The sequence below is a fragment of the Sphaeramia orbicularis genome, chromosome 14 (genome assembly GCF_902148855.1).
Source record: "Sphaeramia orbicularis chromosome 14, fSphaOr1.1, whole genome shotgun sequence".
NCBI classification, from domain to species: Eukaryota; Metazoa; Chordata; class Actinopteri; order Kurtiformes; family Apogonidae; genus Sphaeramia; species Sphaeramia orbicularis.
The window spans coordinates 25,940,944-25,966,514 of NC_043970.1; the positions used below are offsets into that span (position 1 = coordinate 25,940,944).

Genomic DNA, 25,571 nt, shown 5'->3' on the forward strand with positions numbered 1-25,571 from the left:
TAATGTTATGTAACAGAAAAAAAAGCACAATTTACACTTCAAGAAGTGAAATGCCATATTTACTTTGTCTAAAATACACAAACTTTTAGCAATACTTGGTTATTTATGAAGGTAAATAAACAATTAATGTAAGAATGTGTTATAATTGTTTGGACTTTGACATCACTAAATTAAGTAAATAGGTGTAAATTGTCCTTTTTGGCCTGTTACATAACTTCAACCATAGTTTTCTGAGTCATAAGTCATCCTTTTTCCCTTTGAAATAAAACTGAGCTATTGAATGTCTCACTTGGTTTCTTTGAAGTATTGTCCATGTGGTCTGGGTTGTGTGTTTGTGTTGTGTGCTAAGAGGATAGAGCTGACAGGCATAACTGTAGTTGATATTTAAAGCATGACAGAAGTTTTTTTACTGATGATAAGTTGTTGAGTTGTTACCAACACAAAACAGATAAATATCAGGAAGTCTCAAGGTAAATATGCATGTTGACATATGCGGTTGAACTAAGTTGAATTTCATTTTTGATAAAGACTCTGATGTCTGCCGTGATAAGCCTCTGTTGTTTACGTGGCTGTGACTACATGTGTTATTCTGTTCCTGTGCCACACAAGCCATCTATACAGGTTGGCACAGGTGGCATGAGATTTTGCCTGCTGGTTTTAAATGGAGTGGAAACTCCAACACAAACCTGGACTGTGCTGATTGAATTTTGGAGCACACCCAGAGTGATGCTGCTGTGCTTGACCACACCTAACCAAACAGCAATTTTTCATCCCGTTACAGACATGGCATGCCAGTCATTTCCACCCTGTTGTACACATGCAAATGAACGCTATTTGCTTCCTGTGTAGGCAGCTGTCTTGTTCCATTTTCATTAATGTCCCTGTATACCATTTTCATATATTTGCACACTCTGTGAGCAAGCGTTTTTTTTGGGGTTTTTTTTTTTACACTTTGCACATATTTTAGGCATTCTGGCTAAATTAGGGGATTTTCTCAAGGTTTGGTGAGTGAAAGTTTCTAAATTTAGATTGTTCAGTGGGTCACTGTTGTTAGGTTAAATTGTTGCATTGTTATTTTTTTTTATTCAGTCACAGTTTTCAAGTGCCAGCACCACCATGGCAACACTCTCCGTCTCTTCCCAGTTTGACTGAGCGTTGAAAGCTGCCTTTGGAGTGTTTGTGTGTGTGCGTTTACTGAGTGCATGTGCAGTTCGCCTGCTTTTGACAGGCTGTGAGTGGTGGGAGTTTGCTCTGATCCCCTTTTTATTCCACTTTCCTTTCTATCAGTCCCATTGCTCCCCAGCCCCCCAGTGCCCAGCGCCCCCAGGCCACATAATCTACTGTGTGAGAGGTTGCTTCACTGCCCAGCCCCCCCACTCCTCCTCAAAGCTCTCAGGGTGACCCCCTCACTCCTCCACTTTAGTCCTGTCCCCCCATTGGGAGATTATAGATATTGCAATCTTTAATATGGGCTTTATGCTCAGGGGCCATTATCAGTAATCTGCAGAGGGGAGGGAGTCTGACCTGGTTTCTGCCACAACACCACCGGACTGCCAGACACATTTCATATACCATCTGTAACATGCTGCCCAGCTTTATCAATCTCCGCACTATGGACAGTAGTACTTCTTTGAAAAGAAGCTGCAATTATTGCCTTACCCCCCCTGCATAGAAGGACTGCTGCGTCTTTCTTCAATCTGGTGCGTCGAGCTTAGTGCCAGCGCACTGTTACTGTTGATGGAAATGATTGATTCTGCCAGCCTTTATTTGTTCATGTTTTTCTGTCAACATCACCCATATCTTAAAGCCTCGCTACATTAAACAGCCTGAAAACACACATTAATGCTAAGTTTGCCAAAAGAGTAAATACAAGTGCATTAAATGATAAGATAGAATAAACGCACCTATTCCTGATCTGAAACGTCAGTGTTTTGGATGTCATATCTGTAGGAATTTACAATATGAACAACAGTGTCACAAAGTAAAACACACCTTTAACATTGAAGTGTTGGAGTGTTACGTTCGCTTTCTTATTGCATTGTTGCAGGCATTCCTCAAGTTCTGTGATGGTGACATGATCAGAGCAAATGAATAAAGTAGTTATTGACTAAAGTTACTACAGAAACTTCCGACAGCACAATTCGATGTCTCTGTTACATTCCAGCCACTGGTCAAATTATACACATCCACTGTGCTGCTTAAACAACTAGAAGAGCACTCGCAGACCTCCGCCAAGGCAGATCAGTGCCCCCCCCCCCCCCCCCCCCATCACCACCAAAAATTTATCTTTTGTTACTTGTGCCAGTATCAACATTTCCTGAAATTTTCATCCAAATCCCTCCACAACTTTTTGAGTTATCTTGCACACGGACAGACAGACAGACAGACAGACAGACAGACCAATGCCAGCAAAAACATAACCTTCTTGGCGGAGGTAATTAGCTGGTGTCTGTGTGCTAGACTGAAATCGAACATCAACTCTCAGGGCTTGATGACAAAAATAAAAGAGACTGACCGCTTGTACCTTAGCACTGTCTGCAAGAAGAAAAAATTCTTCTGTGTAACTTTTTGTTTGTTTTTATTCACTTTTGACATTATTATACATGCAGCCCAAAAGAAACCACAAAATGTAGTCAAAAAAGTAAAGTAATTAAGTAATAAACAGTATAATTAGTGCTGCAAAAGTGTAGTAAGTGATTGAAAGCTTGTTGTAGTATTGTATATCAAAACATATACTTGATCTACTCATTATGTCACAACTATGAGGTCCTGTATCTATGAGGATTACACCGTTTTCAAAATTAACAAATATATAAATAAAAATTAATAAAGTTACTTCAATTAATAATAATAGTTGATGTAGCTTATTTAATTTGGCTGTGTTTTGATTAGTTTTATAACTAATGTCTTCACTCCAATAAAGCTTAAAAATAGTAACAGCTCTTCTGACATGTGTTGACTGAAAAATATGCAAAAAGAAGGTGCCCCTGAAGTGGGTAAAGATGCAATGTAATTGACAGAACGCTACATACTCCAGCTATTAAGTGTAGAACACATAATCAGCAATTTTTTGATCACTAAGTGTAATTTAAATACATAATTTTCAGTATTTGTAGTAATTAAATTTATATGGTAATCTAATTATGTAACCATAGTTATATGTCAGTTGTGACTCCCCAACACTAGGATTAAATATTAGTGGATGAATATGATCATAAACCACTTCTCTGGCTCAAACTAGTTGTGACTACCACAAAACTAAAAGAAAAGCACAGATAATTATACATTAAATAAATCACCACTAAAAATGCCCACACATTTTGACATGTTAACACACATTTAACTAAACAAAAAGCCTTCGATTAACTCTATAGTTGGATTTTCCAATAAAGTGAACTGAATCACACTTTGGGTGAACATGTGGTGAGCTGATGTGTATTAAGTGACATAATTTAGAATCAGTGGAGGTTAACGTTCACATCTGTCTGTCAGCGATGCCCCCTCCCCCACTTATTTCTCCTCTTATCTTATGATAATAACCCCAAATATTAGACCCCTTCTTTCTCTTTTCTCGCTCCCCTGTATCTGTGGCTGTATGTGTGTTTAATCTGAATGCCAATGAAGAACAGCCCTGTGTGCATGTATATGTGTGTGTGTGTTTTAGAGTGTGTGTGCATGTGTGTGTGTTAAATATGTAAGGAGATTAAATAGACTTAAATCTCTGCGTCTGGCATAGAAATTCCAATCACATAACCTATCAGCATGTTCCCTCCCTCTCTCTGTCTTTGTTTGTGTATGTGTGGACACACTGTACAGAGGTAACGGACTCCTCCCCTCCCCGATCCACCTAAACCACCACAGGCTTTAGCCCAAATCCCTGGCTTTCTGCATCACATGACTGATGTTTGCAGCTGGACATTTGACATACATTTGTTATGATTATTTTGCTACACATTTGAAGGACATTCCCACTCTGTGCATCTTTTGTCCATCACTGTGATGGCTTTGATTCACTGAGTGGAATCCTGTTAACTGATACTCAATCTTTTGTGTCTGCAGTGCATAACAGGTGCCGGCTTTTGACCTTTCACCTTTACTTTGTCCCATTAACTGAGGTATTGTCTGCTTGCCCCCACAGTACACAGTGAGGATGTGGGCTCTACCAGGCTGTACTTTGTGAATGCCTCCCTGCAGAGGGTAACCTACTCCAGCTCGGTGGGGGTGTCCCTGCCCTGTCCAGCAGGGGGCACCCCCAGTGCCATTCTACGCTGGTACCTGGCCACCGGCGACGACATCTACGACGTGCCCCACATCCGTCATGTGCACGCCAATGGCACTCTGCAACTGTACCCCTTCTCGCCCTCCGCTTACAACAGCTACATCCACGACAATGACTACTTCTGCACCGCCGAAAACCAGGCCGGCAAGATCCGCAGCCCCAACATCCGCATCAAAGCTGGTGAGTTGGACCTGTGGAGAGGAAGAGGAATGGTCTTAAAGCAAAGAAAGACTGCTCCTGCATTCCAATATCTATACTGCCATTTAGTATGCCAGAATAAAAGATTTAGAACGTCCCAGTGCACGGCATGCCAAATTCCGCTGAGGTCGACCAGTAGTGGATTTTCAAAGACTAATGCAGTCACGACAGTTTGGGGCAGGAAAAAGCAAGAATAGTTAAACATTGTGTGAAATTAATCAGTGACTTTATTAGAAACAGGAAGGTGAACACAACATTTACTTTATAAGTTACAGTAATAAACATCTAAATTATGTAACCTGAATTACTGAACATGAAACTAACCATAAAAAAAATCTACTTGATTCTAGGTGTAGTTTTATTTTTAATATTTATATTTTTTTACCCATTATTTTCATGCAATGGCATTGATCAGCTAAATCAGGCTGTCTCTACAACAGTGATTGCTAAAGATAGTGGAATACGCTGTGTAAGCGTATTTTGCAATACAAATGATGACATGCCTTTCTTGGTTATTTCTACCCAGAATACTCAGCACAAGTTAAGATTCATTGCATCGAACGCAACTTACAAATGTAGACAGAAGTCTGAATTATGTGCTTCTTTTTACTTTGTTGTATACATACACCCTGCAACAGTGTGTACTCTGTATTAAGAGTAAAAAGAAAAAGTATGTGATTTGGAACACAGCCTGAGTGAAAAATGTGGAAGGTCAAACCAAAAGGGTAAAGTGAGAACATGACAAAGAATGGTCCGAATGGAGTCACTTACAAAACACAAAGTAGAGCAGATGTGATTGGCAGCTGTAAAAAAGCCCTGCCCACAACCCACACAGAGAATCACCTGCCCTGAAATAGCCTGTGTCGACCTGAACACAGATTGACCTAGAACACAGTCTACAGAGAGAACATCTGCATCACATACTACCGCAGGCCTCGGCCTTCTTCCACACCTATTTGACTGAGCCGGTGATGAACCACTGCACTTTATATTGACGTAACCCCTTCAGCTCCGACTTCACCACCGCAGCATCCCATTTGGAAGCCCAGAATCCAAATTCAGATGATAGATTAGATCAGATGACAAAAAACAGCCCTTGACTTTAGCACACGTCACATCAACAAAAGCCACCACCAGATACTGATACCACAATGCCTTTTAAAGGTTTTCAATGCATGGAAAAATATTCATCACCTACTAAAGAACAGATGTGATCTTAAGCACCTGCATTCAGATTCTCGTTTCTGTCCTCGTTCATTCCTTCTCCCCCTGCTCCCTCGTTCTCCACACTGTCCTCTTGTGCCAGACTAAATATAGCCACAGCACACTTCTTTAATTATCTCTCATTAACAAACCTAATTGGTGCTTTCCATTGATTAGACTGAGTGAAGCCGCTTTAATAAGCAAGACCTCATCTAAAGTAAAATAGTACATCAGGGGGTTTGGGTTCCTCCAGCAGCTCACGATGGAAGGAACGTAAAGAAGAAACGGTGAAAGGTGAACATTGACATCAAAGTCCTGCTGAACAAAGCTACCGCTGGATGGTAGTTACACTAGTGCGCATCTATTGTCCCGCCCTCCATTTCACATCATTCATTCAGGCCAGTCAGTCCCTCCCCCTTCCCTCCTGCCGTCAACATCTGTTTTCATATTCTGCCTCCCAACACCGACCTGAACTAATACTCATATTCATTCTAATACTAATACTAGCGCCAAGTTGAGGATTTCAGCCAGGACCCTGAGCTGCATGCCAGCCGGTTGCTGCCTTCATTCCCACATGACCCAAAAGCCTGCCCTCAGGAGACGAGGGATTAGCATGAACCAAACATCCAGCAGCCAGAAGCCTCAGTCAGGCCCTGGCAACTCTGTGCACAGGTTGGGATCAGACAAAATATGGATGTTTAGTTTTTAGGGACAGGTTCATGGTGTTTTAGCCCACCACCCAACACAAGTGTCATCTAATGATTCAAAGCGCTATGAATGCGTCGACGATAGACTTTACGCCAAAGCAAATTCATATAAATAACGTCTGATTCCATATTACTTTCAAACAACTTGACAGGTGTGTTTAATTTTATGGATCTATGTAAAGAGAATGTAAATTTCCATGTTCTTGCATGTGTTTTCTTCTATCAGTGGGAATGTATGCATGCTGTCATCTTGTCTGTTACCAGGGAAGGGATTCCAAACCAGTTTCTTAGCAACCTTCAGAAACGTCCTAGCTTTCATGTGATTTTGCTAATGAGTCTCCGCTCATTCAACAGAGTGTAAAATATTGCATGAACCTGCATAAAATGAAGCACCAACAGCCCTTCAGTGTTTTTTAAATATGCTGTTGTACCCTTATGAAGTTCTGAACAAAAACAGTGCATCAGGGTTTCACGGTGATGTCATGCCAGAGCTTGAAAATAATTTCCATGACCATCCCGCTTAATAGCGGCTTGCGCCAGTTATGGTAAAAGCAGAGGCAGGATTAGAAGAGTTCAGACAATACACAAGAGTAGGCCAGTAATTTCCAATGAATAAATGGAGAGTGCTGTGATAATTGATGAAAGTGTGTTTTGCTCTGGAGTGTTAATGTGTTGTTTTTGATGATGCAAACAAGCGTGGATTATTGTTTTTGTCTCTGTTATTTCATTCAGTAGTGAACGTCATTATGATTAAAAATCTCCCACTGTGATATAAGCATGAGTTTAAACATTTCCTGAAAATGAACAGATTCAATGGAAGATGTTTTTACGTAATATGCTACAAAATATATCACTATGAGATTTCAGATTTCTTATTCTCTCATTATTTCTTGCATTACAATCAAAAAAGTAACTAAATTTATAAATAAAACATAAATTGTAGAACATCATATAGTAATATGGCCAAAATCTCCACCATGGTATATAGGCTAATTTTATATCATAGTAATTGTATGGTCTGTATAGGCAATAAAGAAATAGTTTAATAATAAGTTAATTTGTACTTCGATACAGACAAAATCTCCTTCATATGAGATTTTAGTAAAACTGAAATGTGAAAAATGGGAGTTTTATGGTTCTAAGTGAGAACAATAACATCCCTAAAGTAAACAACTGTGAGAAAATGTCTTCTGATCCTCATTGTAGCTTCAACTTAAATGACAGCTAAAGTTTATTACTGCTTTTCACACACTAAAATGTCAAAAATATACTATTTTGCAAGACAGTTGGATTCATACGATCACACAGTCATGAGGTCACATGAGGTTCCAACATCATCTTTAGGGTTAATTTTATTTACACTGTCATATAAAAAGCTTCCCTTTCACTCATTGTTGAATTGTTTGTTTGTTTGTTTTTTTTCATAATTACATATAATTGTATTAAGTGTTCCCCCTCTACATTTTAAAAGTATTTTTCACATTCTGACCATTAATAATCATTATGTCATCAGATTTCTTCCACTTTCCCTCAGGAAGAAAAATCAACCTTTCAACTCAACAGAAAAATTTATGTAACATTTATTGTGTTAATTATTGACTAGTGACATGAACATTTTTATCATGATAATAGTTTAAATCAGCTGTAGGTGTGATGTGTCCCAATAGTTTTGTCCCCTTGGAGTATTGCTCAACACTAATACACACTGTTGTCCATAAAGTTGGAATAATTGTCTTTATTCATCTTTTTATTCCTATTTATACACATCAGTCACCTTTGACCAGGTGTAATGATCACATAGTGAGTCCCAGTTATACTTTATCTATGAAGAATAAATCCCATTGTTACAATCATTTCATGAGAAGAAATAAAAAATATTTTATTTCACCTTTATGGACAACAGTGTAATGAGTGATTAATAGGTAATGACAATGAATTACAGTATAATGTAGTAAACAGGAAATATATTTTTATTTATACTGTATATTTTGGGCTAAAATAAGTCCCACAGAAAGCTTTTAGCCCATCATGTGCCATGTATAAACTTTTTATTCATTTATTTATCCTTTCTTTAATTACGAAGGCCTCACTGAGATACAAAATCTCCTCTTCAAAATGTCAAAAACTTACATAAAAAAACATTTTACATGAAAGAATACGATAAATACATTAGTTAACATACGAATGAAGTAAAAGTAAATAAAATAAATGAACTAATTCTAATGATTTTTTTCCTTTAAAAGCCTCAGATATCAACAACCTCAATATATTTTTTTGGCGCTGTGCAGTTTTCAGGGAGCCCTACACTGTTCGGGTGGCGGACCAGCGCTCAATGCGGGGCAACGTAGCTGTGTTCAAGTGCCTCATCCCCGCCGCCGTGCAGGAGTACGTCAGCGTTGTGTCCTGGGAGAGAGACACCGTTTCCATCGTCCCAGGTAGGAAACCACTCAGTCTGGGTGGGTTTAAAGTATGGCAGGGTGGCTGGTTTCATTGGATGTAGGTTTGTCTGTATATTCTGTGTTTGTGTTCCTTGTTTTGTGAGGCTGGCTGTTGATGCACCGCTGTGCGTTATGTTTGACCGAACTCTTAACTCGTGTCTTCTGTCTGCTCACTGTTCTGGATCACTGATCTGGTCCTCCTCCTCCTCCTCCTCCATCCTCCTCCTCCGCTTCCTTTCTCAGTCATTCCCCTCCATCACTATCACTGCCTTTACATCTTATTGCTTACATCTTTTCCCTCATGATATCAAATCCAGCTTTTATCTACAATCGACACTTCCCTCCCCAGTTGGATCACGGTCTTCATTCTGACCTGTTCCACAGCATCACGTTAGAGTTGTGTGACTATTCCACAGTTCTGCACATCAGATCTATTTCTGTCCTCTCCCTCCTTGTCTTCCCACCATGTCCTTGAAGAACAGGGCCACAATTAGAGACACAGGATGTCAATAGTAGTGTGCCCCCACATTCGTCTTCATTAACCTCATTTGTGTGTGAGTGTGTGTGAACGAGAGAGAAACACAAATACACCCTGCTTCTTTGTCTGTGGTTTGTTATTGTTTTATTGTGGGATTGTATACGTTCTGTACTGCACTGTATATTTCAGAGGCATGCATGCATATGTTTTATACATTTTATATTTTAAATGCTTGCTGTTACAATGTAGGGTAGATGGATGAGAGATAGAGGAAAAGATGAAGCAAGGAGGGTAGTAGGGCAAGAACGGCCTCAGGTCCTGGCAGATGGCGTTTTATTTTATATGTATGCAAAACACACAGACACTGTGTCACACATGCACACACACTAAGGTTGCTGTAGTTGTGTTTTCCGACTTAATTTTCATTGTTTTGCATATTTTTTTCGTCGTTTTCATGTTTTTAATTACTTCCTTACTTGAGTCCATCTATATTTTCTTTTTTTTTAAGGTTTAGGAGCTGATTACATCATATGTGATGTTTACAGTAGTTTGTGTTTACATATACTTTAAAGGCAAAAACACACACAGACCAAATAATTCTTGTATTAAACGTTCAGAGTGAAATACTGAATGCAATCGGGATCTCTGTGGTTTTCTTTTTTTTATTATTATGTCTCTTTTCTCTGAGTTCAGTTGTAGTTCACAGGGATAAAACGGCTTCTGATGCTGTTCACTCTTCAACATAAATGCAGTGGTTTAGATGCAGCAGTGTTCTGGGTGTATATTTACGGTTTGTGTGTGAGGGGTGCTGCTGTGTATACTGTCCTGTGGCTGCTGTGTGTGTAATTAGGGGTATATAGGTCAGTTGATGAGCAGTGAGTGTGAGGATCAGATGTTGAATATGATGAGCTGCTCACTGAAGTCAGTTCACGCAAACACAGCCAGCGCTCGCACGTGTGTGTTTGCGTTCGACCTTGACCCCGACCTCGGCGTTAATCAACATAAGAGACAGAGACCTGATCATCCTCACAGCGGTGAAACATCACCTGTGCGCGACTTCACTTTGAAACACAACACATCAGCGGCTTGTAATCTGAATATTATAATTGCACTCTCACATGGATGCACTAAAGATATGAAAACATCAGCACACACTACAATGGAAATCCACATACAGCTCATACATTATGGTTATGTAAACAGTTTAAGGGAACAAATCATTCACTACATGCATTACTGTCATATTCTACTGTTATATGACTATTTGATACAGGTCATGTAAACAGAACATTTTATTTGATTGTCTAGAATGCAGCATTTTCTGATTACTGGTTTTATAGATTTTCAGACAAACAAAACAAAAGGCATATTAAAGTGGCAGGAGCTGACACCAGGAGGAACAAGCTAAAAAAATCTTGAAAACACACCCCTTTCCTCTTCAGCTTTCTCCTCTTGGTCCCAACCAAAAGACTAAGTAATCCAAATATATGATCTGATGTTTTCATTTGCATGTTTTATATTTCCAAGCCATAGAATCGCATCCAGGGCTCATCTGACAGAAACAAATCAACTATCATGCATTTAATCTGTAAGAAAACACCAGTATGAGCTACAATTTGCACATCACAGGCTAGATTTCAGAGATAAGGAGAGAGACGCAGAAGTCTCATGTCCTCTCAGATCAAAACTATCAACCAGGCCGGCTTTTATTATTTCCCCAGAGATTAATAGACAAACCAGTACAAGATTTTTAACATAAAATCTAATCCTAATTATCAGAAACCGCCAGTGAAACAGTAAAATTGACACATCAACACATGACAACAATAACGATATGATCACAGTATTCATTTATCCAACCCTGCTCTGTAAAAAAAAAAAGCCCTAATCTGACTTCTTAAAGGTTCTGAGTGTTCTGGAATGCTATGTTTTATGACACCTCGACTCTCATCTGTGCATTTTACACAGAACAACAAGTGCAGTTTGCAGAAGTAATGCATGCCTAAACAAAAATCCACTTTCTGGTCAGCAGGAGAACCTCATTTATAAATTTCTAGCAATGGGGGAATGCCATTCATGACCACAACCATGTTATTCTGGGTGCTATTTTTATACTTTTAATTGGAAAAATGTTTCCTACTATGCATTTGTCAGTGTATACGTTCAAAATTCTTCACAATTTTTGCAGGAATTGGCCAATTTTTGTCACAAGGACATACATTATAACACTGTGCATATCTTTGTTAAATGCAGGGGGTGGTATAAACACAGAACACACACACAAATCATATGTCATGTCATAAATGTAGCATTCCTGTTTAAAATATAGTGGGGTCATAAGTTATTATTAGTGTTATTTTATGACTGAAATGACTGAGTGGGGTCGTTTATGGCTTGGTTACTTGAGGATTGAACATTAAAAAAAAAGGCTCAGATGTCAACAGGTTTTTGGATTTAGATCATTGACACAATATTAACCTTTTCAAGATGGTGGTTGAAGGAATGAAAGTTTTTTTTTTAGTCTGCCACAAGTAAAAAACCTTTCTGATCCAACCATTCTCCCACATTTGACATGAAAAATGATATGTTAGGTGACATAAATATTTATTATGTAGTATAAATGGGAACATGTTGTATGAGGTGTGTTCATTTTCATTAGCAGTGAAAACAGCTTGGTTAGGATTTTATCTTTAAATGTAAGGCTAAAAAACTGCATGTGAACATAAGTTATGATTTTTAACTCTCCCACCATCGCATCATCTTCCTCCTCCTTCCTTGTTGAGCAAGTGATGGGTTTAATGAAGACATGAAAATGAAAATTGATTTTGTGACTGAGAGCTTTGTGCGAGTCATCGAGTGGGCAGCTGCCTGTCTTGCCTGTTGCTCATGCTTGACTTAAAATCATAGGAGGAGGAGTTGTAGCTAATTTTGATTGAGTAAAACATAAAATTAGACAATGTACATTCATCATATCGCTTCATGTTTTGTTTTTTTTTTTACCCTGAATGTTTCCCAGCATGCACTGGGCAGAAGGCAGGCTACACTTGTCTCCAGTTGATACAGAAATAGAAACACCATTACGTTTACACAACTGACTTGCATGTCTTTTTATATCTAGTTCAGATCCCTATTAGCTGTCGCCGTGGTAACAAATACTCTGCCTGTTCTATTGATAAAGGCAGACATTAATCATACTAGCAGAGATGTTTCGGAAAAAACTACAGGTTAAAGCAGCCAGCCATCATGAAATGACTCTTCCATGTATAAACTAAGATTCCAGATGCAATACGTTATTGCCATAAATATTAGTTACATAGAATTTGCACCAGAGTGCTCATAATAAACAAAGCAATCACAGCTTGACATAAAATGACAGATAACGATGCTTAAGAAATGACAAATGACTCAAACACCATGAAACACTTCAGGATGTAAGATGCAAAAGGAGTCAACACAAAATATGATTCAGTGGAAAGTAGGAACAAGTTATGATTATCTTGAAAAAGATGCATAGGTTTATGTGTTTCTTCTTATTTTAGTACTAAAACAACTGATTAATGCTTCGAATTTACATTTATGATACTTTTCAGCAACATATATAGTTCATATGTAGGTTATAAGAGTTTAACCAAAAGCATCTTCTAATCTAAACTGTTTAATCATTTTCGAATCATTCATTCTGTCAATACATGTAAATAATTCAGGTCAAATGCAGCTTCTCAGCTTTTCAGCAGCATCAGATATGACCCATGTAGACGTTCATTGGCACCGTCTTCTATAACATCGATTCACCAGTAAAACCCATGTAGTTTGACAAATGACAGTGGTTGTAGATGCTTGTTTTATGTTCAATCATCAATATATTTTGCTAAAAAAGGTGACTTTTTCTTCCATTTTCTCTCTTTTGATAAAAATAAGCTTTGAATTTACTCTGAGTTTTTATCAACATTTACACAATTAGTAAATTAAGTCAAATAAAATACCTGGTTTTCAATGCAAAATGCAGCGTAATATTATAATAAATGATGACAAATCACTTCTGAAAGGTTAAATGTGGAGGAATGTTAAAAACAATTTCTTGGAAGTTGCCACAAAAATAGTTCTAGGTCTTGGAGGGTTAAATAAGAATTTTTTTGTAAAAGCCATGGATGCATGAAATATAAGAATGAATTGTTTTGCCTCCTCTTTTGATCTGTTATCACATGTGCACATATGAGTGATTTTGTTCAAACCTATAGCATAAATGCAGATGGGAGTTGCAGATTATGTGTGTGTTTAACAAGTATTCAGCTGAGACTATACACTTTTTATAGATAGTTTCATTTCACCTGCAAACTCTGTGAAAACAATACACAATTCCTCCTTTGTGCCTTTTAGTAGAAGTTTTTCCTCTTCATTTGCACAAGCATTGCATTATATTGTAGATGATTATGAAGAATTGTCACATTTTGATCATACATCATTTATATCATTAATTATTGGCAAAGAGTTACTGTACAATTCCCATCCATAAAGCATAAAGAAATTAAGTTACAACAGTGATCAGAAATTATATTCCGAAAATCACCTTTCCATAGTGTCTTTGCAGAGGGTTTACTGTGAAGACTGTGATCTGTAGCTGAATCACATACTGATGTAAAGGTTGAGTTGATGACATAACATAACGCAGCCATGACCTTTGAACCCGAACAGGTTCCATTTTGTTAAACACACATGTTCCCCATCTGGAGCTATGTGTATGTGTGTGTAAGTGTGTGTGCATTTATGTCTGTGTGTCCCATTGCCTGTCCCACTTTCCTGTCCAGCCAGGACAGTGAAGGGGTTTTAGAGGGGAGGGGTGCAGGCAGACTGACCTATTTCCCTCTCACTTCCCTGTCCCATACCATCCCTGTGTTAAGCCCTGTGTGTCTATGTGTGTGTCTATGTGTGTGTGTCTGTGTGTGTGTAAGTGTGTGTGTGTGTGTGTGTGTGTGTGTGCATGACCCTCATAAGACAATGGGGGTCCGCTAGTCTGAGCAGTGATCTGAAGGAGGAGAGCTGGAGCGGAGACAGAGAGAGGTAGAGGGTTTGTGGACGGGAATAAAAACAACGCTGGGACACACAGAGGGTTGAGCTCGCAGACCGGGGCCGTCAGTCTAACCAGCAGAAAGCTAATGAGTGGCTCCGATGAATAGAGGCTGGATCAGCAGATGGCTGCGGCCACATGGTGGTCCACAGAAGATGCCCAAGCATGCTCCATCTAATCCACCTGCCACACAATTTGCTGTTGTTTATGTATTTGCATAGCGATTGGATGGCAATGCAAGCAAAAATATACAACTCTTCCTTTTCTATTTCTTCATCAGGTTGTATTTTCTTGCTTAGTAACAGCTGTAAATATAACTAAATCAGAGTAGTTATCAGCTTTTAAATTAATTAACATCTATTTTGATGATCCATTAATCGTTTGGGGTGAATTTTTGATGAAAAACTGTCTGATTCCAATTTCTTAAAATGGAAGATTTTCTGATTTGTTTACTCAACGGTACAATTAAACAGAATATTTTTGGTTGTGGATCAAAAAGACACTTGAACACATCATTTCAAGTAACAGTTAAAAGACCAAACAACTAATTGATTAATTAAGAAATTAAATTTCTTCTAAATACAGTAGTGGAAAAAAGTTTTCAGACAGCTTTAAATTTTACACAATCTCAAATATTATCATGAAGTGTTTGAAAAAATCCTTTTGTGTTTCAAAAGGTGTGGCTGCATCAGACAGACAGGCAAATGCAAATGATTTTTTTTTTGTTTGTTTATTGTTAACAAGGAAAAATAACAAAATGAAATTCTTGATGGTTTCCACATGTTATGCCCTGGATGTGTTTTATTAATTTGCTGAAAAATCCAGTTCTGACATCGATGGAGCAGAGCACATTCAGAAGAGAATGGAACAATACATGGCAGAGTTCAATGATTAAAAGTGATTCTTAGAGCAATATGTCACAAATGCATGGGGTGACCAAAAACTGCTTTCCACCACTGCAATTAATTCTTCCATTTTCCCATTTTTGTTGTAATTTTGTCTGGCTTAAACAGTACACAAGTTGACATCAGGCATTTTTCAAGCATTTATTTAAATTCTTTAAAACATCCAGTGAATAAAGCTATGTTAAAGGTAGATTTGAAGCACATACGTCTAGGTGTTTTTTTTTTATGTATATAATGGATTATCTTGTCTTTAACCTGCCTCAGCGTAAGTGCTGCGTTATCAGGTCTTAATGTGCGCTCAGATCGTAATGGGGTTACCGGGTGGCGAGGTCAGTTACAGGCTACGTTTCAGATCAATCCTTGGCCCCAGGGGTCTTCGCTGGAAGTCAGACGGCTCGACACAGACACACACACACACACACACACACACACACACACACACACACACACACACACACCACACACACACACACACACACACACGCAACACATACACTAAGCCACAGGGGTTAATTGGAAACACCTGGAACACTACAGTTGAGTTGATCAATTTGTGGAATAAGCAACTTGCAGTAAGTAATCAGAATTGATTAGGCCTCAAGTGAGTTGAGTGATATCTTTTCCTTCCTTAATTTAATTTAGAAGATGCTGTTTAAAGGTTTTAGCCATTTTACACCAATGCATCATGAGGAATTTCACAAGATATTTGCAAAAATATTATTTCTGAGACAGTTAAATGGCTAAAAATGGACAACATAGTTTAAATTGATTTACAGATTAGTCATTTAAGCCATGTACATATGGTTAATATGCACTGGTTCCAACTTTATTAAATTAAGATTTTTTTTCATCTGTACTGAATATCTCTCTGTTTGGTCATAGAAAACCTTTTAATAATGTGAATTTGCTGTTTTGTCATAAAAAAATGTCTAATTTACCATGAGGAAGGCTTGTTTGTTTTGTCAAACATTTATGAGGATTCATAATTATCTCAAAATAAAGTGACAAAATTATCCATTCAGTAATTGAGCGTAGAATCATTTTTATGTGGTTCATTCCTTTTAATCTCATTGTATCTATGATTCTACATTCTGTGCATTTTAGCTTGCTATGTGAAGCACCTTGTTTTTATTATTACATCTTCATGAGCACCACTCAGTATATTTGATAAGTGAAATAACATATCATTACGAACTTTAGACCGACCAAAGTTTGTGTTTGTGTCACATCCTGCCCTTTTGTGGTGAATGCAAACACCGCAGTTACTCAGTAATTAAAAACTTAGTGTCCTAAGGCTCCACACAGATGCATTCATGAGAAAAAAAGGAGAGGTGACAAAGGCAGAGGGACCTCATGGTGAGCAGTGGTGTGTTAGGACACGATGTCTGTTTGTAAATCTGTGTTTGTGCACTCAGAGCAGGAATACATTAATAGATACACTTGTCTGGGACTCGCTGGCTCTTGTAAACACAGTCATGACACACACATTCACCTTTAAGTGTATAAATATACAAGACTGCCCCTTTCACGCACCCATTTCCCTTTGTCTGCCCTCGAAAGTAACACAATAAAGCCATTTTCAGATTTCACATCAACCTGCCTGAATATGGAGCACTCATTAAACATTAACTCAGGATACATTAAGGCTGCGCTCCTCTCTGCTGTGTGATGGCTGTCCTGTTGTGCTCTGGCTGCCTCAGTGCAGGACGCACTGTGACAGAGGAGGACAGGGAGCACGTGGCGTCCCCAGGGTTCATTGAACACAACCCCATCGACTGTCACACCCCCACCCCTACCCCCCCACCCCTCTCTCCCTCCTTTCAGTCTCACACCATCTTTCCCTCACTCATCCTTCCTCTCCTCCCACCTCTGTCCCATGTGGCACACAGCAGGGCATGGGGGGGGCATTACAGACTAAATCATGCAGATGAGGGTGCAACTATTATGTGTATACACATGCAAACATATGGCACTAACACTAGTGCTTCTCAATGAACAGCTTTGGTGAAATGATCTCCTTCAGGAGTCACAAAACCACATAAAAATGTGAAAATTTAGATATCTCCCACCAGCTCTGCAGTTTTTATTTCTTTGCTTGTAGATCCCTATTACATAATCACCTCACAAATATTTCAGAAAACTGCAATTATATTTGCATAATCGTGATAATTACCTCTATTCAGCTGTAAAAACAGCTGGATAAAAGTGTCAGAAATGTTTCATCACCATTTCCACTCTCTTTTCCACTATGTAATATTTGACTTGTGGACTTTTAATGACATCATCTGAGTTGCTTAACATTTTTTGGTACTCGTCAGTATTTTTTTTCTTAGATATGCAACAATTAATCTATTAGTTTTAAAATTAATCTGCAATATGTGATATGGACCAACGAATTTAGGTGTTTCATTGTTAATAGGGAGCTGGGCTACAAAATCATAATGACAAATGTTATAATACCATTATATTATATAAACATTATTGCAATAGTTATTTGATTGTGTCTTTAAGGTAGATTTTTGTCTACATTGTCACTTAAGCTTATACAATACTTGTTTTTACTTAATCAGACTCATTGCTGTTTTTTGTTGTAAATGTTTTATTTCTGGAACATTTGTCACGTTCTGACCATAAATAATCATTTAAATCACATGTAACCATATGATTTCTTCAACTCTCATTCATTACGAAAAATCAGCCTTAAAACTTAGAAGAAATATTTATGTGACATTTATGGTTGTAATTATTTACAACAACTGACATGAACATTTTTATCATGATAATATTTCAGATCAACAGGACACTGCAGGCGTGATGTATCCCTGCATCCCTGCATCTAATTTTGTCCATATATTGTACAATGATAATCATGTAATTAATACTTCTCTGACTACAGCTTCTTGAATGTGAATACTTTCACTATTCTTTATTTCAATAAACTGACATTTTTCCGACATTTCATTAATAGTAAATAAGTGAGAGATTAAATGACAATGAAAATAATATTGTCGCAGCCAAAATTTCAGAAAAAGGCGTAGTGTATTTAAATTATTTATGTAAAATCTGCCGTGTGCAATTTTTGCTCCCAGTGCCTTGTCTAAAAGGCAACAAAACACATTCCTGTTTTCATTGCCAAATAGCTGGATTGTGTTCTTGGTTTTGTTTGTAAATAAACTATTGTCAGGCTTGGATTACACTAGTAGCAATAAATGAACAGAAGCTGAACTAAAATTTCCTAATCATGACAAGCATATCTGAGTGTTTGTGTTTGACTTTCTCTGCTTATTTTTGCCCCTCTCACATTTGCCCCTGTGTGCTGAGAGCGACTGGGAGCAGGGCAGGAACAGATGGGTTGCTGGCAGCCATCTTTTACTAAGTTAGGTTGAGTAGGCACGTGGGTGGGTGTGTTAATTAGCACAAACAAGTGTGTGTGTGTGTGTATGTGAGTGTGTGTGTTTTCTGTGTGTGCAAGGGGCACAATAGGCATAATTATCTCTGCTTGAGAGGCCCAGTTAGGGAAGTGTAGGGGGGGTACGGAGAGGCGGAGTTCAACAATGGCCCAACCACAGGCTTTGTGTGTACAGAGCAGAGGGCTGACAAGTGTCGGCTGTTATTGACTATTTACACACTACTACACACGCCTGCTCACGTGCACTTAACACAGAAATGTACACACACTATCATTGCTGCTCTCCCCCTGCCTTTCTCTCTTTGTGTCTCAATCAAACACACACACACACACACACACACACATACGTATGAGCATGTTTCCAGTGCATCAGTGTATCAGTGTCAATCAGTGTAAGAGGGAGAGATGGGAAAGCCCCTGTGAGCACATCACTCTGACAGAAATCTGGCCACTGTTTCACCCTGAAAACCAGGCTGTGTGAGAAGAAAACAACTGGGAAGGAAAAAAGTCAGTTTGGGAAGCTGGGTTTGGGGTGACAAATTTTAATCCTGTACCTTTAAAAGATGGAGAAGTTTTTGTATCTTGTCTTTTTTGGACCGATATAACACTGTGCTGCTGAAATTGGCAAAAAGTGTCAATGTCAAGCAGAATTAATAAACTAGTTGAAAGTGTCCTTTAAAGCGTATAAAAATGTAAGTCATTTACCCCAATTTGTTTGTCTCATCAATCCCAGTGACTGCATCATAATCAATTTTATTTTCAGTATTTCATCCTATGTGATTGATTAATTTCTGCTTCACAACCATTAATTTCCACGTTTCATTTCCAAGTTTTCACTTTTAACCACATTCAGCTCCGTTAAGAAAAGTGAAAGGAGAAAGGCTTGAGTCAAGGCTTAGAGAATAAGAGTTAGGGTTTATATGTCCTGGATCAGGTTAAGAAATAGGATTTGGGTAAAGAGGGTTTACCCCTTTTTTCTTGCTTCCTTTCTACTCTTTTGTTTAGGCTAGTGAAAGAGGGATTAGTGCAAGGCGATTACAACTGGATCTGCTAAGAAATTGCATTTAAGGAAATGCTTATTTACTCAACAGCTCGCTGCAGTGACGAGAAGTACAGTTCCGATTTGCTTCCCTGATTTGCCCCCCCACCCCCCATCAGCTTATCCATTTCTCCTTGTCATTATGACTCTTTTTCATTTTAATCCACTTCTGTATGTATCAATTCTTAATTTGTCAGTTTAAGGTAATATTTTGGTATTATTTTGACTTAAAAATCATAATAATAACTGTAATTCTGACTGAGCTGATTGTATTTTAGGAAATGTCTGTTTTATTTCTGAGAGCTGAAAAGGAAATGAATGCAGCTGCTTGTCCAGAGACCATGAGGAGACATGACCAGCGATCAAAGAGGATCACTGGTCATGTCATGTTCCTACATGACCTCTCAATCAGACCTATTGATCCGACTCACGATTAGCTGTCCTAACACACATAAACGCCAGATCAACATTTCAGGACCCTGACTGACTGCACTGGGCAGAACGGTGAAGGCGCTGAGACAGAGAGTGAATGTGATAGAAGACTTTTTTGCAGTCTGACATTATAAACTGTGATGCATTTCAGTTTTCGCTTGTTCTGTGAATTAGCATGTACGTAGTAAATGTCATGTGTAAACAAATCACAGACTTAATATGGTGAAAGCATATCAATTGTTTCTTCTCACGGAACCTTAGTCAGTAATTCGACAAAACTGGCAGTAACTGGATAAAAATAGCTAGAGTGAATTGTAATTTAAGGGAAACAAATAGAAAAGTGATTTGCATCTGTCGGGTTCATCATGAACATACTCTACATGCTGTTTTAAAATGAAATGATTCAGCTCCATGAAGAACAAGTCACAAGAAGCTGCAAGAGATGGACATAGTTCAGCAGTGAAGAAATAACTCCAACATGCATCATCCATTTGCAAAAAGACAGGTATCTCATATGATTTATTTTCAAAGGAGGCTTTAAAAAGGTAATGATGAATATACTGGAGATAATAACAGACGGGGCAGTGGGCAAGGTGCACTCACAGATCTGTAAATTCACACCAGGATGCGTACATGTGCAGGACCTTCATTCTTAAATAAAACAGGACTCATCTAAATCTAAAAATCAACACTTACACCTCACAAGAACAAAACAAAACTTTTCATCTTCAACTGGAGGAAAAACGACTGATGTTGACTAAATTAGGCATGCTGATTCCAAATCTGAAATCAGAAGTTCTGTGAACATGTAAAAACACATCCTCTAATCTAGTGTCTTTTATTGTGTATTCATAATCTGAGAATAATGCGTGTTATATATTTAGTTATAGATATGAAGATCAAGTTTAATGAAGAAGAAACCTAGGTATCAGAGCCCATCAGCTTGGACCAAAATTGTTCCAAAATGTTTGAGACACTAGCCCTTTTTACACAGCACTTCTGTTACAGGAATAATCGCCTTCGTTCCAGAACGACGTCTGTGTAAACAAAATGGCGGGATCACTTGGTCCCACCTCTGTCACGGCTCTGTAACGCCTGTGGAGGTCATAACAGAGCAGTGATAAAAGTGGAATCATGATTCTGGAATGATTCTGGAACCTCTCATTCCACAACCAAGGTGTTGTTTTGATGATGTATTGCGTGTGCGACCCCCGCGCAGGTAGGGATTTAAAAATGAGTAAACAAACATATCAACACGACCAGAAAGATGTTGAACTGGGGAGATGCTGAGACCCGTGAGCTGTTGTCACTTCGGGTGGAGGACTCTATCCATGCTAACATTTGTGGAACAGTGAAAGACTCTGGAGAGGATAGCAACACCGCTATGCTCGCAAGTTATATGTCACACTATATACTGCGGTGTGGCACCGCCCCTGTGATTCCAGAACGCAGGGCCGCTGTGTAAAAGCCCAGCCTGTCTCACCTCTGTTGGCTTTGCTGTGGAAATCAGTCATTGGTGGAAAAAAGATGGGATTACCATTTCACCTTTTTTCCGGGATGTCTGTGTAAAAGTGGCTACTGTCTCTCACTATTTCCTGTTGTAGGAACCAACTGTAATCAACATCATGGTAAGAATGAAGGGCCCTCTGTGCCTGGTTTCCATTTTAGAAATATCTTGATGAAATCGTATTAGTAGGGGAAAAGGTCAAGGTCCAACAGGAGGAAGTAAAGATTGACATTATGTAATCCATCCGTTCATCTGCTTTTAGCACATCCTCAACTAGTTGATCATAGTTGTTGTAACAATGCCCAGAAAATTTTGCACCACTTGCATTCGCAAATCACACACTGTTAAGTCTTCAGAGCTGAACTTAGAGAGGAATACAGGATTACCAATGAGCTCCAATGAAAATTCAAGCTTTCCAGTTTTGATCAGCTATAACTGATTGAACTAAGATCCTGGCTTGTTATCCTGCAAATAGCTACATATTTACTTGTGTGTAGCCCAACATACTGATATGCTGGAGAAGATCTAATTTCAGATTTGGAATCAGTGTACCTGATTCAGGTCAAATCAAGTACTTCCTTTATATCAGTATCAAAATCATTGTTGACCAGTGTTTTTATCCTCTGTGTCCACACACCTTTCACTCACCTTTAGGTACGAACTGTGAGCTGTAGATAATAGAAACATGTTACAGATGCAGCTCAGTCCTTCAGTGTGACAAACTCCCCCAATGACTGTTATTATTCAGAGGCCGTTCTCTTTTCCTTTAAACCATTTTCAGATCAGTGATCACTGTCTCTATAAAGGTTTTACACACCTCATTCTCTTGGCTTCACAAAATCTTTTGACAGCAACAGTAAAGTCTAGCTGGATATTACTGATCACACTGAGGATGATGATGTTTTGGATCATCCTCAGGGCTTCTGTGGATTCCTTGAAAAGTGTAAAAATCACTAATTAAATTTTAGCCCTTGAAATGTCTTAAAGAGGGTTGCAGAAAAACATAAAGCTGCTGTAAAAAGTCACCATTTATCATATCGAGTGCATCACTGAAGTTCAGCCCCAGCACAACTTGAAATAAATCTGATTTTAAATGGATAGAGATCTGAAAAAATCTTGAATTTAAGTAAGTGAAAATCTGCATAGCATAACTTCTGTTATTTAATTTTGGTAAATGTGAAATTGTAATGCTGAGTGTATTTGTGGCCATTTGACGTGCTGTTCGGGATTTTGACTGTCCTTTCTGGTAAACACCATAAGTCTATATGTGTGTGTTTGTGCAGTAGTTAAGCCCTCTCTCTCTCTCTCTCTCTCTCTCTCTCCTCTCTCTCTCTCTCTCTCTCCTCTCTCTCTCTCCTCTCTCTCTCTCTCTCTCTCTCTCTCTCTCTCTCTCTCTCTCTCTCTCTCTCTCTCTCTCTCTCTCTCTCTCTCTCTCTCTCTCTCCTCTCTCTCTCTCTCTCGCTCTCTCTCTCGCTCTCGCTCTCTCTCGCTCACTCTGTCTCTCTTGCCATGCTGGGCAGTGACACTCCTCTGCCACCAGCACTCTAATAGGGAGGGACCAGGCAGCTCACTCAGTGCCGCTAATGCAGCTCACTGCCCCGGGCCATGGGCTAAGCTGGAGTACACCGCATCACACATAACACACACACAGACACACACAGACAAACATATGATAGCAGACATGCACCATATATCCAGCTCTGTCTGTTATCTGCAGCTAAATCAAAACAAGTCAAGAGGATGAGCGCTTCAAAAATGGATGTTCTCTTTTACACAGGGACATTTTTTGAGCAGTGTTTGAGGTTTACTGCGTTTTCCTGTAAAAGTTCAATATTAAGTAATGGGATATCCAGTTGAGGGTAGGTGTTTGGACCATGGTGGCACGCTTACAGTGTGGTGTATCGGGATGTGTAGCTGTGTGTATGTGTGTGTACATGTAGTTTCTCTCTCCTGGGACTCTCATTATCACTGCTGTCCCAGATGTCACCAAGCACATGAAACACACGTCATGAATAATGGAGTCCTATTTCTACATCTCTCCCCATTTCTCTCCCTCTCTCTCTCTCTCTCTCTCTCTCTCCTATCCTCCCACCCTCTTTCCCTCCATCCCTCGTTTCCTCTGATGTTTCTACTGATGCTTAATCTCCTCAGCACTCCGTCTATCTGAGACGGTCCATTTAGCTTTATGCAGCATCGTCTGCCTGTCTGGTTAGGATGGCTTTATGGGCTGGAACATGGCATCTCTGCAGTGTTGCGTTGAGTTATATCTACGCAAATGTCGTCTTTTGCATACCAACGGTTTTATGTGGGTCCCCGACTGACTGTCCATTCAGCCCCTCAGTAGACAGCCTCCCCTCAATGCCGCCACGTCGTCCCCTCCCCCAGTGTTTACTGTTTAAAGTCACACAGGGCAAATTGGGACAGAGCAGTCAGTGAAGCAGAAGAGACATGGTCCCATCGCTGTGGAAGCTGCTGGACTCTCTCTATTTCGGTGTCCACTCTGTCTTATTCCCTTTACCTCTGCCTCCACCTCCACCTTTATCAGCTCTTCACCTCTGTCGCTTCAACTTTCTGAGATCCTCTTTACTCACGATGAGTGTAGAGTGTATGGGCAGAGGGAGGGCATGATTGAAGGGTGAGGTAAGGAGTCAGAATTGGTTAGGAAAAGGGACCGCAGTTAGGATGAGACAGTGAAGCGTGGCTTTTTAATGAAAACATGACAGAACGCTAGCTCCTTCTTCTTCTTCTTCATCTTCTTTTTCTTCTTCTTCTTCCCCTCCTCCAATGTCCTGTATCTCGCTTCCTTTTAAAAATGTCCAGCTTAAGAGAGACAAAGTGAATTGAACGCTGGGATTCAGATTTTGCTCATGCAGGGTAACTGGCAGCGTGACTCGTGCTCTTCCTGAGCTGAACAGTTTGGTCGGGTTAACAAAGTCGCTTTTATGAAGGAGATGCAGCGGGGTGGGCTGCCATTGCACAATTAGTTGTAACACATCAGTTGTGCCAATAAAACTTGCTTTGAATATGAATTGAAAGGAGTTAAGAGGGCACCATTCATAGATGTTAAGTAAGTGTGTCGCAGAATAAAAGCCAGGGAAGTGTATATATTTAATTGGCTGACACCTGCATCTACTCGGGCTTTTAATGTACACAGTGGAGAGAGGGGAGAGAGTAAAGGGAGGGTGGAGTGGGCTCTCGCTTTGAATACAAATGCAACTCCCCTTTTTGCATAAAGGGGAGCACACAGAAATGGACTCATCTCCTCCACAGTTTTTCTGTCTGTTGTTTCTCCTCCTTTTGTCCACTCATTCCTGTCTGAGTCAAGTCATTCAGTCCAACGATGCTGATTTTCTGCTCTAACACATTCTTCTGAGTGCAAAACTGGACTACTGCCATTCACTGACTCCATGGAGCTAATTTTAAAGCATAGTTTATTATTTTTCCTTCCAGCAGGGAAATATTTTTTGTCCTATTTTTAAGTCTGGTAGGTGTTTCTGTGTGTGTGAGGAGCATGTCTGCATTTGTGAGCACCAAGCATATTCCAGCACCGCAGAGAATATCTCCAGAATACGCTCTGTTTTTTTTTTTTCTTTCCTTTCTTTCTTCTTCTTTTGGTGACAGTCACAAGTCTTTGATCCCCTCCTCCTCCCCTCTCTTTTCTCACTGTCTTTCAAAATTTTCTCCGCAACTTGCTGTTGAGAGCAGAAAAGGTACACAATGCAATTCTAAACTATATTGTTTTGTTACTTAAAATCAGCCTGTGATTGTGCACAGATTGTATTTTTTTCCACCATATTACAACTTAACTAAACAGAACTTTGTATGTTAATTTTTGTGATTGTGTTATTGTTGCAACAGTCTTTTGTGGGTATTAAAATACAGATAATTTTTTGGGGAAAAAAAGGGAACTC

General features: G+C 39.1%; 1 protein-coding gene across 2 annotated transcripts in view; it reads left to right on the forward strand.

The window, feature by feature from the left end:
* The window catches only part of LOC115432845 (Down syndrome cell adhesion molecule-like protein 1 homolog), a 65,254-nt gene that overhangs the window by 5,027 nt on the left and 34,656 nt on the right, over nt 1-25,571 (forward strand). For both annotated transcript variants that reach the window (XM_030153893.1, XM_030153894.1), the window contains exons 2-3: nt 4,139-4,459; nt 8,676-8,822. In XM_030153893.1, the coding sequence (XP_030009753.1) occupies nt 4,139-4,459; nt 8,676-8,822 (468 nt within the window). The remainder of the gene's footprint in view (nt 1-4,138; nt 4,460-8,675; nt 8,823-25,571) is intronic.